The 13,872-nt window shown below is 41.8% G+C and overlaps 1 protein-coding gene across 7 annotated transcripts in view; it reads right to left on the bottom strand.

The window, feature by feature from the left end:
• Window positions 1–11,007, bottom strand: part of LOC134165953 (BEN domain-containing protein 5) — a 954,442-nt gene extending 943,435 nt beyond the window's left edge. For 6 of the 7 annotated variants that reach the window (XM_062623212.1, XM_062623211.1, XM_062623208.1 and 3 more), the window contains exon 1: window positions 10,880–11,007. In XM_062623212.1, coding sequence (XP_062479196.1) covers window positions 10,880–10,922 — 43 coding nt within the window. In that variant the 5' untranslated portion in view covers window positions 10,923–11,007. Of the gene's footprint in view, window positions 1–8,516; window positions 8,563–10,879 lie in introns of those variants that run through there. The other variant, XM_062623210.1, reaches the window with a different exon arrangement.
• Between the last annotated feature and the right edge of the window lie 2,865 nt (window positions 11,008–13,872).

Below are 13,872 nucleotides of genomic sequence, written 5' to 3' on the forward strand. Positions count from 1 at the left end.
ATCCATGTTTAAACAGCTGTCCCAGATATGAGGCATGGATTTAACAAAAGCAGGTTATCTAGCTTAGTCTTCCAGATATAGTAACAAGCCACATGTATTTTCAAAAACCTCTCTTTGACAAGGTTTTTAAGTGCAGAATGATTACATGCAAAATGCTTACTAAAAGATACTTCTGAACAACCTCAAGAAATAGCACCAGCCACAGGATATTGATGCAGTTAGTCATAGCTAGTGCAGATCAGACTTAACTTCCATGTATAATACTTAGGTTTTATACAGAAGGTGTAAAATAGGCTGACTTAATCCATGCTTACACTGATAAAGCAACAGCAGATCTGACCTATAGACTACATTGACCATTTCCCTCCTGTGCAATCATATTTTATTGCAAAGTATAAGAACATTACTTCCTCCACGTTTCTTTATTTATCCACACTGTATATTCTAGAATAAGTAGTTTTGTCTGATTCAAAAGCAAATGATGTGATTGACCAACAGCCAGATCATGATAACCTAACCAGAAGTGAGCACTATGCCAAGTCAGATGGTCTTTATCCTACCAGAACAGTATAATTAAAATGGTTTTAATGACAGGGTAACTGGAAGAAGTCATGACAAAATAAGTTTCTAAATTAAAAATAACTCACATTGAGGCAAGCTAAATGTAACTAAAGCATCTGATCTGTAGCAACCCATGCAATGACCATGACCCATGACTATGTAGCCCTCAGTGAATAACAAAGTCGAAATCTCTGGAATTTAATAACTCTGTGTATCTCTTTTCTTTAGGACAATCTGCTTTTCAGCTGGGAAACTGAAAAAGACTCAATAGGTAATAATGATTCCTGATATAACAGACAAGTAGGTTTATTTCAGCTTTGCAATATGCCAAGGCTTTATTTACTTGAATTGTGCTAAGTTTCATACTCCTCAGTCCTGACTATCACTTTCAAAATGCTTGCCCACAAACGGTGTCTCCAAAAAGTACTAAGTATGAAGTACTATGGAAGTCTTTCAAGAGTATCAGCAAGGTCAAGGAAGAAACATATAAACAGTGCTTTTTCTGTTTATGAAAATTGCACCTTTCATGTCAAACTCCTAGCACTGTTAATGTCTAAATATGTTTGCTGATTGAACAGGAGCTTTCCAGATCTGTACTTAAAGAGATCTACACCATATTTTGGAAGACATGAGCTTATCTGCTGTGATCCCAGCCAGGCCAAAGGAAGAGAGCTGTAGCTGTGATGCTGTGCCTGAGCTAATAAGCTGTACCACAAACACTATTTCAGGTTCAGCACTGAGGCAATATAGTTGTGCCTTCCAATTTGGAATGGGTTTTTATCTCATTTGTAGGTATTCTTCAAAAGCCATCAGCCTGGTGAGTCTCAGCACAGGCCAGCTCTGGTACTACAACAAACCCACTCTTCAGAGGTACTTTGATTTTTCAATACCTGAAGTGTGACTACCGAAAATTTGTTGTGGATGCATCTGTCCAAAGAAAAGATGTATTTGATGATCACTGAGTAAGTCTAGCATTCACGAGACTTCCACAGGAAACAGCCTTCCATGAAGGCTCCACAAAGCACAAAATCCTGCGGGGAAACAAATGCACCTTTCTCTTCAACACCCCATATTTTACAAATTGTTGGAAGAGAGGTAGTTGCACACTGCCACAAGTGCTTGGGCTATCGTTACAAGTGTGATAAGTGAAAACTGGGCGACAGAAAATCACCGACAATTTCCATCCTGTCTATTTTGCACCATAAGTCGTGCATCTGTCTTTGGGTTGAACCTCTATTTTTCCTTGGCTCTTGAATATGTGTAATTTAAACATATGGTTTTTCCCTTGCTTCCTATTTACTTTTTGTTTAGAGTTAGGCATGTCTTCTGTCAGTCAAACTAAACAGTAGTTTCAGACACAGTTAATTTCTTCAGTTTGGAGTTAAATCTTCTTGACTACTTTGTATTTAAAATAATGTGGGGATTTTAGCTCTACTTCTGGAATAATTTGTTCCCCGAGGTTGCTTAAATCAATGACACTATTAATTACTGCAATAATTATAATTACTCATTGAAACAACTCCTTTAACTTCTTAGTTCAGAACAGCATCTTTCCCCCTACTTTCCAAAACAGGCCATTCCAAAAGTAGTACTTTAAGCCACTGAGAATTTCTTCCACCCAAGCATTGCCCACTCACATTGCTGAATTTACTCTTTAGTTAAGAAACACATAATTTAGTATTTCAGATTAAATAATTAGATCATTGCAGCATTCTATTTTATTCACAAAGTATAAGTACTGTATAGCAACAGATTTAAATATTGTTTCAGAATTCCTTTTTTCTAATATAAAAATAGCAGCAAAGCAAACTTGATGTATGAAGTCTCTTGCATCATAGAATAACAGAGCAGTTAGGGTTGGAAAGGACCTTAAGATCATCTAGTGCCAACGCCCCTGTCACAGGCAGGGACACCTCACACTAAACCATGTCACCCAAGGCTCTGTCCAACCTGGCCTTGCACACTGCCAGGGATGGAGCATTCACAACCCCCCTGGGCAACCCATTCCAGTGCCTCACCACCCACACAGTAAAGAACTTCTTCCTTATACCCAATGTAAACTTCCCCTGTTTAAGTTTTAACCCATTACCCCTTGTCCTGTCACTACAGTCTCTAATGAAGAGTCCCTCCCCAGCATCCCTATAGGCCCCCTTCAGATGCTGCAAGGCTGCTATGAGGTCTCCACGCAGCCTTCTCTTCTCCAGGCTGAACAGCCCCAACTTTCTCAGCAATGTTAAGAACAGGAATCTAACTACAGAGAACACTACTAACTGATACACCGTATTCAGCAGGTTTTTTAACTAAGCAAATGTTAACTTGATACAATATTTATAGGAATATGAAATGCATACAAAGTTTTTCAAATATTCACAACACGAGCCAAAATTCTACCTTCAAGAAGGCTGACAGAGACAGCTCTCAGATCAAATTCCTTATTACTTGTATTGCTTAGAAATAAAATAACCAGCAGATATACTGGTATTCTGTGTGGTTAGGAAGTACCTGTTATTCTGCAGTACTACAGGTCAAGTTTATCTCAAAATCCTATTCCACATGTACAGTTCCCCTGAAATAATGCTGCTACCTTTGGATTTGTATAGGTTATTTGAGGAAATTTTCATTAATCAAGTGCATCATACTACCTCCTCTACATTACATATGCATGAAAACATGATAGTCACTTGATAGGTGTTACCCAGCTCTAAAGTTTACTGTAATCGCACAGTAACTTGCTGCTTATTGCAAATGAAAACACATCAGCAGACCTGTAATGAATCCAGCTGGGCTTTCTTTGGAATGGATTCCTGCTGCTCTGCGCTGGTGATTCACAGGAACTGATGTTCCACTTGCTTTTGTGGAGATTGAAATTCAACACATTTTTCAAGGTGGTTATGAAACAATATGTAAAAGCAAAATCTTGCCAGTTTTTGCTTGTGATTGCGAGTTCCACTGCTAAGTAAATAGTTCTATGAATTAGTAAATCAAATACAGTCAGATAGCTTATTTTTTGAATAATAATTTAAGACAACTACTCCCACCCCCTTTTCTACGCCTGATTTTTGCCAAAATTAATCTATGAAATCAGCCTGTTAACCATACTGAGAGAACAGGGACACATATGTACATTAGAAAACTTATATATCAGACTAAGTTTGAGTCTCTAACGTTAATACTTTAATTATCCTAAAATAGAAGCAATCGTGAAAACACTTCAGTATACACATATATACACCAAACTCAGTGCCAAACATTTTCAGGATCAGTGCCCTAGATGTAATACCAAAGTCCCCAGCTCTGAATTTGAGCAGCCTGTGACAAAATTTGAAGTTATTATTATTATTTTGGTAGAGGAGTGGCTCCAAAACTGGCTTTTCCAAACCATTCTGACATGCAAGTAGCAAAAAATACTGCAAAAAAAATGTATTTAAAAGTCTAGGGCTAAAAAAATAGCACTTCTTAAATGACAGGCTTGGCCCATGTGCCAATGTGAAGGAATTAAAATGTGGGGACAATGTGACAGGGAAGCTGGGGAATGGGACACATAGATGTGTACTCAGAACCAACTCTCCATTTACATCTCTGTAAATTGGTTTACCTCTATTATAGATTAATTGCAGACAGAGCTTGAACTTAGAAGAACTTCTTATCTCAGGGACAATGCAATCTAAACACAGCAATTCTGCATCAAGTCTCTGAATGCCAACTACTTTTGGAGATTACTTAAGAAACCTAAGCTGGTTTCTATAGGATCGCATAGTTGTGGGAAAGGGCAGCACAATCAATCCTGCAGGAACAGGAGTGATGTAGCACCTTGGTGGGTGTGCTGAAGCCAGTATACAGCAGCACCACTGCTGAGCAGAAGCAGAACTGCTGGATCTAAGCACCATGAGCCATAAATATCTGTATCAAACTCCTCTCCAAGTCCTCTAGCACCTCATTTATCTGGGGGTTGGTGCTTTCTGTTATCAGGGTATCCTAGCAGTAAAGATGACTATACAGGCATTTCACTCCATTACTTTTGTCCCTAAACAGATGTTGCTGGAGGAAAGAAGAAAAGGAGGAAGGAAAATCTCTGAGCACGAGCAAGTTGTCAATTCCTTCTGCAAAAGATAACAGCTATTGTTACTAGGGATCCCATTTGGAAAGTAGGCTTGTGCTGCAGATCTAAGATCCCCAGTCCTGTTAGTGGCCCCACGTAGAGATCAAGCCAGTTACATTTTAACACAAGCAAGTGACTTTAAAAACTATTTTAATGTCCATTAAATCCACAAAGCTTAACTTCAAAAAATAGAAATCCTATGTAGGCCATATAAATGCATTCTGAGGTTGATCTGGTTTTTTCGCATGAAACTCCTGCCTACTCAATACAGTGACAGCAACACTAAAGAAACTTGCACAAACTTCTGTTTTACAAATTCCAGTATGAAACTGATTAAAATTCTCAGTATGTCTCCTTTTACTCTTTACAAATTCAAAACCCTCCTCTCACAAGCACTAATAATTAATAGGGTGCTTTGAACTTCGCTGAAAGAAAAAAAAACGTTGGGAGACTTGAGGTAAGTAACTTTCAAAAGCTTTGATTATTTGTCAAAGAAAAAAATCTGTTTGAAATCTGGCGAGGAAATGGTAAACCATTAAGAAATGGCAACTGGAACACGCAACACATTCCTGATTCCTTCTTTTTCTGAAATTATATCTTCTGGCTGTAAAAAGCCTTCAGTGGCATTTCTCAGGTCTCCTTATATGGCAAATTATGTAACAGAAATATGATCAAAGCTGTAAGTACCAAAAATATATTAGCAGCTCTTCTTCAACAAATCCTTCTAGTGGGGATTGTTTCCACTAGATAACTGAAAAAGTTGGAAATTAGCTGAATTCCAGCCTACTGGCAACAGACTATTATGATTATTATAATACTTTTCTGCAGCTACTACAGTTAATTTCAATATATCACTTCAATGCCTATTTCAAGCTCAGCAGTAAAACCTGAGGTAGTTAATGGTCTTCCAGGGTGCTTAAATTCAGTAACAAACCTTTCTCTAATATTCCCTGGACTTCAAACTGCTAAAGATAAAACGTACCAAACAATACATCTTCAGGTTTTGAATTCTGGTGAGAACTGTAGGAGTAATGGGTTTAAACTTAAACAGGAGAAGTTCAGGTTAGATAGAAATGAAGAAGTTCTTTACTGTGAGGGTGGTGAGGCACTGGAACAGGGTGCTCAAAGAAGTGGCAAATGCTCCATCCCTGGCAGTGTTCAAGACCAAGTTGGACAGAGCCTTGGCGACATGGTCCAGGGTGAGGCGTCCCTGCCCATGTCAGGGAGTTGGAACTAGATGATCTTTAAAGTGCTTTCCAACCTTAACCCTTCTATCCTATTCTGTGTTCTACCAATGCTGCCAGTAAGTTTCAGCTTTGTTAAACAAACCACATTTTAGGTTTGTTTACAAATACATCCTGCAGCATTTTATAAACAACTCTAAATAGCTCCTTATGGTGTGTGAACATCTGCAAGTCTGTGCCCAGTACCCTGACAGTTTTCCACCGACTTTTGAAATCTCTGTGTTAATGGGAAGATAGAGTGGGCAGATCCCTTTCAGATCCCTTTCTGCAATGTCTTTTCCCAGACACTGGAATTCAGCTTACAGGCTAGTGGTGTATATTAGGAAATAAGCTACAGTGTTTATGCTTGAAAATTCAGAAATGATTTAAAACAGGACAATTCCATTAAAGAAATTACATTTGCCTGGAAGACCAGAAGCACCAGTGGTGTGCTGTGTTATTTGAAAGACAAAGATTAAATAATACTGTTAATTATCCGATTTGACCTATTTTCAATTTCCTCATGGTAAAGGCAGTGAATTGGAAGTTCCCGTTATCAAAAAGGCTTAAATTTAAAGACAAATAAATTAGGTTTCCTAATTAAGGTCACCTAAAAGGAAGCAGTATGTTCCTGATACTAAAATGTATGCATGCCATAGGGGAGTAAATAGTTTTAAAAGAAATATTCTTTTTTGAAGGAATACTCAAAAACTGTCTTTCAAAATAATCCAGCTCAGCACTATCAGATTAAAATCCATTAGAAAACACTGTAGAATTTACACAATTATCCTATCGGACCCTCCACATGCACATCTCTGAAATCACCACCTCAACACAAAGCAGTTTAGAAATGCTAATAAACACCCAGACTTTGAGCAGGGGTTCAACATTCAGTGGTGGTTTGAAGCTCTCCTCCAGAAGCCAGGTCAGCCCAGCTGCGTGACTTAACATGGTGCTGCAAGGTATCTAGCATGACATGTAAATAAACATGGAAACCTACACATTCACCTGGGAAATCTGTTTGTTCCGATAACAAGGATCTTTGGTCTAAAGACATATATTTATCCCCTGTCCAGAACTGTGAGTAAATGCCTTTTTTTGCTTTCACTATGATTTCAGTGATGAGGACTCAATGAAATATCAGAAATACTAATATCCACAAAATGACTAGCAGCTGTGGAATAACACATATTAGAACTGTCAATCCCAGCCTAATATGCAGCTGCCTCAGATAGGAAACTATTACAGGACTCAGCGATAACCTGTACCCTTTGATCATTCAGACCTCTGGAAGCAAGTCTTCTGAAGGGAACAGAGATGTCCACAAGAATAAGAGTAACCTGGGGAGAATAAGATAACTAGCTGAATCCATGTCTGAAAAGTTAAATATTTTCATCTGGTTCATGGGTCAAAAAAATTACCAAATACACGCATTTTTTGTACTCATTTTGACCCAGTAATAAGGTTTGCTTTACTACAGAATTGGAAAAATAACATTGGTCTGGTTTTGAAAAAACTTAACTAAACTGGCCATCTTCTGTATCTTGTACCTTCCAAAGGCTTGAGACATCAAGGTCAGACAAGCAGAACTACTGGAAGTCAAACCAAGAAGCTCCTGAAAGTAACTAAATAGTCACCTCACTTTCATTCTGCAGACTTCATTAGTGAAGGCTTAAGTTGCTTTTAATTTGGATTCCCAGCTTGAGACACGAAGGCTTCAGCCTGGAAACCCAAACAGAGAAGCATACAAATTCAGAGTTTATTGCAGAAAGCTGATTTAAGCGAGTTCTGAGAAACTAGCTATGACTATGGAGCCAACTGCAACAGGAAAATGATTGATTAATCCAGGGAAAAGTGAGTTGATTTGCAGCACTCTATTCAGATATCCGAATGCAGAGACTATTTTAATGGATTAGACCAGATGTCTGCCCAGTCCAGAGAGCACAGCACCAGAATATGAACTGTGTAATAGACAGATGTGAGATAATCTGCCTTCCATATTAAATCTCAATCTCATTTGAAACACACAGATTGGCTTAAACCCTGATACAGAAAATTATGCTAAGAGTAACAGGATAAGAAAAGCTGATGGTAGTCCCTCTTCTGCAGTACTATGTGTAATTCTGTGTGACACAATCCCCCTCACCAACAAAACAGTTTAAAAATTTGCAAGAACTACTACAGAAATAAAAATCTTTTACAGGAAAAAAGAATGGAAATATGAAAAATACCCTGTATATATGGAAACAGTAAGTATATTTACCAGTATAAGAAACTTAACAGAATTACTTTCCTATAACAGAAGAGCAAGGAGATACTAACAAAACTGAAAATTTCTTACATTAAAAAGGATATGCTTTCCAGAAAGCATAATTAATATACAAAACATCTTGACACCGTGTATTTTCAAAGCTAAGAGTTTAGAGGTGTTGTAGAGCATCTTAGCTGTATATAACTCAGTACCAGGTAATCTTTAGGAAGAAACTTAATTTCTTTAAGTAAGTGCACATCATATTTTTTTTCTGACATCTTTCCTTGTCACTGGCTCTTTACTAACACAGGTTACTGAAATAAACCAGTAATGAATGGTCCATAACAGTAATCTGTGTTGCTACAGAGCATGGATAAGTTACCTTTAATTCCTCTGTAGGTCAGTTTCCGCATCTGAAAGTTACAAATAACAATCAATATTCCAACATGGGAAGACTTAGTTATTACTCATGTTTTCTGATCCAGGAATACAAGCATGATGTTGCTCTAAAAACTAAACAGAAAGTATAATATAGTAATATTGACTAAATTAATTTATATGGTTTGAACATGTTCACTCCTTCTGTAATGGCTTTATTCTCCTTGCATCCATACATAAAAAATGTACATTAGTGCCAAATGTAGGTTCATCTATCTCCTAATGCTGCATTCCTGTATGTCCTAAAGACTGGTCCAGGTCTGACATGTTATGAAAACACACTAAGCAATCAGGATGCACCAAGAACAAGAACATCACCCAGTTATGTTACACGCACGTCAGCAGTGTCAGTGTCTCCCAGCACACAGGGATCAAATAGGTTCTTCTGGGGATCTGCCAAGGATCCCCTTAGTGTCAGAGGAGACACTAAATCAAAGTTTAGGGGGAAAAAGGCAAAAAAAAAACCAAAGCACCCCACCTTTATTTTTCCACAGCCTACTTTCCATGTCCTTTCTTAAAAAGGGCCCAGATCAAAAGTTTGCTTCCCAGGTCCCACTGATGTCTGGAAGATTTGGTTCTTTTTCCTATCTTTTCGGTTCTTTGCATTTTTAATCCTCATCTGGTTTCTCAAAAAAAAAAAAAAAAGGATCTCCAAATTAAGGCTTCCAAAAAGGCCAGACAGATATTGCTAAAATAAAACCTACATTTATAAAGAACATGCAACAAAACATGGTTTGAGCACAAGCTGAAACACATTTATGAGAAAATCAGTGATTAGCTGCAATAGTTAGATGTGGAAAAAAATCTGGACAAGGTTAAAAATAAAAAGCAAATACCACAAAGCTGCAGATTTAAATACTATAGCAGAGAACACAATATAAAAGTAAGTTTATGAATTAATCTGGAAACAGTAGGAAAGTTACATTATATGTTAAAGAAAGTAACAGTGGCACAGGCATGGGCAGATGAAGCAGGTAGGAAACCTGACCAAGTCAAAGAGTCACTGGAGTTTTGTTTCCTGTTTCGCAGTTCAGTCAGAAGTGATCTGCTGTGTTTAGTGTTGCACAACAACAGAGCGGATGAATATAATCACCTGCCTCCTGGACAACTTTAATGTACAATAAACTTTAATGTGGTTTCAGGGGTTCATAAACAGCATGGCTGAACACAGGGAATTCAAGAATCATATGGCCAATCCGTTTAGAGGTAGCCTTTGTAGTATTGCTTCCTACAGAGCATTTCACATATTTATCACTTTTTTTAACCTCAAATGGCCCCAAAATCCAAAACCAGTTCTATGGATAACGTATCTTCATTTGTAGCCACTTCTGAGGCTGAAAAGCACAGGCACAGCAGCTAACACAGCAGGTGAGGAAAATGTAATTTTGGTCCAGGAACCCAGATAATTTATGTATGATGCTGTGGGATACTAAATATTCAGGAAAACTGCCATTATCATTCTTTCATCCTTCAATTGTTAGAATCTCTAATTTTCATAACTGATTTTGGGGGCTTCTGTTTTCCCGTGGGTTGGAAAAGACCTTAACTGTGTTTTGTTACAATAGGAAAGACGCCTGTACCAAGAGGATCCTCATCATTCCTTAGGAAACACAAAACTTCAGTTTCACAAACTTATCTTCACATACACAGTTAGAGCCATTGTTAACGCGTCCTCAATAGGAAGAATAACATTTGGCACCTTCCTTTAAAAGACCCTCACAGAGTAAGTTATGTGAGATGTAAGGTTACAGCATCCTGCCTCTCTGCAGCCTCTGGGGACAGGCCCAGCAGCACTTGCAGGTCAGCCCCCAAGCTACCCTCACTGTGGTGCAGTTTCAATCCCAATCCTGCCTTCGCATATTAGTTTTCCATTCTAAATAAAGGACGTGCTTTCTTGTGTGAGGGGAACTCCTCTGCACCACCGTTTTGCTCTGCTCTTCACCACCGCTACCTGTGCCCCATGCGAGGGGAGGAGGGCGCACAGTGCAGGCTACCGCACCATCAGCTCCTTCCCCACGGCCACCTCTCCCCCAAGTGTCTCCCCTGAGTGTCTCCCAGACACCCCTCAAGCCCCAAGGGATAGTGCCTTGCCCTCCTCCACAGCTCCCTGGGCAGGGGCCTCTGCCCGGGCCCCTTCTGCACCTCAGTGCCCTCGGCCGGGTGGCACTTCCCTCCCCTTTCCCTGAGAGAAGCGCTCCGTCTCCTGCACTCCGCTGCTTTGCAGCTCCCATTTACTGCCAGAAGCCCCTGGAGAAAGGGGGCTCTTCCCCTTCTCCCCCCGCCCAGAAGACTGCGGCTGACACTGACCCGTCTCTGCCGTCCTGCTCCTCTCCGCCATATTTGTTGTCATCCCCCTACCCCCCCCCACTCGGAGCGAGACGCTGCCTGGGCGTCGCCATGGCAACACACGTCACCGCCAGGGGAGTCCCGCACCGCCCGCCCTCCCTCAGGCCGCCATGGTGATGCGGGGAACGGCGGCAGCGCCCGGGGAGAGCGCTCCCAGCGCCCCGGAGAGCCGCGATGGGCTCGGGGCCGAGGAGCATCTGCTGCCGGTATCGCCCAGGCCGACGGCCGCCCCTGCGTGGGCGGGTGGGGCGGCTGTGCGTGACGGGAGCGGCGCAGCGTGAGGGGCGGGAATGGCCGTGCGGGAGGAGAGCCCCGCCGCCGCCGCCTGGGCTCGGTGCAGCGCTGTGGCTGCTGGTGTTTACAAGCACTGCCAGCCCGGGGAAGGACCGGGTTGTTATCTTGTCCCTAGTGACTGTCTCTGCCCCGGCAATTACCGTAACAGCGCCCCGGAGGACGGGCAAGAGCCGGTACCTGAGCCCCCGCCTGGGCCTCGCTCCCTGCCCGCGAGGAGCCGGGCCTGGCCTTGCGGTAGTCACAGGGCTCCGAGGAGAGGCTCACTGTGGAGTCGCCATCGTCCACATCGTTGTGAGCTCTCCACCCAGATCAGGACGCAATCAGAGCTCTGCGACCCGGAGGGGGTGAGGAGGGGCCTGACGGCCTGTTTGGGCGAGGGGTCCCTGTCACTCTGCTGGGGAGGGGAGTGCATCCCTCCGGCTCTGGTTTCCCGCTATAGTGCAGTGAGGTGGAGCACGGGGAGGCACCCACTGGGCAGAGATGGCAAATTCATGTGTGTGTGACTGCCCCAAAACTCAGCAGGTGAGCGATCATGTGGCAGTTACGTCAAGTTTGGTTTTAATTTCTTAAGGCAGCTCAGTGGGAAGCTTCATTATGTGTGTGTTTCCTGCCTGTCTCCTCACAGACCTAGCAGGTGAGCCTGACCATATGGCAACTACAGTGATGTTTTCTGGGGATGGGAGGGTTTCAGAGAGTGTGCGTGTGCGTTCACAAACCCACAGGGCAACACTCACCATGTGGTGTATACAGCAATGAAGTCTTTGGTGCAAAGGGGCTAATTATTATGTGTGTGTTTCCCAAGAGACCAGCAGGTTGGGTCTGATCACATGTGATCACTAATGCAAGGCTGAGAGGGAAACTGCATCGCACATCCTTAACGCAGACAAACTCCAAGCTCTCAGAAGCGAGGCCAGCCATGGGACAAGCACAGTGTTACAACTGCACGCATCAAGGCCTACAATCCTGTATATTTGCATACAGGGGCAGATGGGGTGGGGGGTGAATGCACCCCAAACTGGGTAGCTGTTAAAACTCTGAAACAGGGAGTAAGTGTGCAGTGCTAAGCGATGGAAATGGGCAACCCTGCGTTTATGGCTCTACACACAAGTGTTTGCTTTCTTACAGCTAGTGAATTAATGTCACCATTTCCTACTGACCCATGACTAGTCAGTGAAACACTCCAAGCTTAAAAATCAAGGCAGGTAAAATTGTGTCTTTCTCCATCTGAAGTTCTGTTCTTTATAATCACGTTACCTCTTTGTCTGGTATGTGCCCTTTTTGCTCCAGTTCAGCTCCTCTTAACAAGACACATGGATGATACCTGCAGGTTCTACATGCTTAGATTTTTCTGTAGGGTCCTTTCTCCCTGGCTGTTGTGGCCTTGTTCCTTCTTATTTCAGTTCACAGTTCTCTGGTTATTTCTGCAGCATCCCTTTTTGTGGTTTCTCTTCCTTTGCTGATTCCTTTCTCAGTGGCACTTAGGCCTCTTTCCTTCACCTACTTCTCTTCACTCTCAGGATCTTATTTTAGTACTATGTAAGCTAATTCTGCATTACTTTAGCCACATTCCTGTGCCAGTGACTCGATGAAACACGTCTAAACTGGTGTACCAAGGGGGCTTTGTGATGGATTAGAAGATACACCCCTGCACTGAAGAATACTGGAGTGCAGATATTGTTCTTTGCTTAGCAAGGCCCATCCAGATCTAAGCTCTGGGAAGTATTTTTTAGACTTCTCCCTCTGCAGGCTTCATAAACTAGAGGTGGTCACCAGCATACTACAGAGGCTGACTTGTCTCTCTGCTGACAGTGAACTACAGTGATTTCACACCCCACTCCCCCCCTAGTCCTCTCTCACTGTAGTCTAGCTACAGTGCTGCCAGGCTAGCAGGTCACCCAGGCCCTATGCTCTTCCCTGTTTGTTGCTGGGCAAATAATCCCAGGACATCCCTCTTCAAAAGATGCTGCATGTACTTGGATCTTCTTCTGTCCAGATCCTGTGGCTGATTGTTTATATTAAATATTCTTGCACATCCATAAAGAAACATCATCAGCACCAATTCAGGCTTAACAGAGACACGTTCTCTCCTGGAACCTCTCCATGTATGTGTGCTACAGTACCTCCTACCTGTCTATGTGTCACAGAAACATTGCCTTGCTGTTTCTTTTCCTCTTGTCCAGTGTGTTAGCAGGTCTGTCTTTCTCTTCCTCTATGAAAAGGTGACCGACCACATCTGTACCAGTAGCTAGGACACTTCTTACGTCTGGTTATTCTTTATCCTGCTACAACCCAGTTCTTTTAGGTTCCCTGATAGCCATGTCCCATCCCAGTCCTCCTTCAAATAATTTCTCATACTGCTTACCACTTTATTCCTTTATCTAAACTTTCTTTTTGTTTTTTAGGTCTCAGACAGGTCTGTCCAGGTCTGCAGCTCTAGTCTGATTTCTTACCATGTTCCCATGTCCCCTTATTCCCTTTGTTCTACTTGCTATTTCAGCTTTAGTATCCCCTCATCCATATTTCATCCCTATCTATTAATACCCATATAGCATTTTTCATCTGTAAATTTCTAAGAATGAAGTGCCTGTAGAGAAACCTTCCATATCAGTTCTTCACATGACCTCTTTATTCACATGAGAGACAGACTCACTTCTATGGTA

This window comes from Pezoporus occidentalis, unplaced genomic scaffold, assembly GCF_034315485.1.
Source record: "Pezoporus occidentalis ecotype Australia unplaced genomic scaffold, CSIRO_AGI_Poc_V1 ctg25, whole genome shotgun sequence".
In the NCBI taxonomy this organism is placed as follows: domain Eukaryota; kingdom Metazoa; phylum Chordata; class Aves; order Psittaciformes; family Psittacidae; genus Pezoporus; species Pezoporus occidentalis.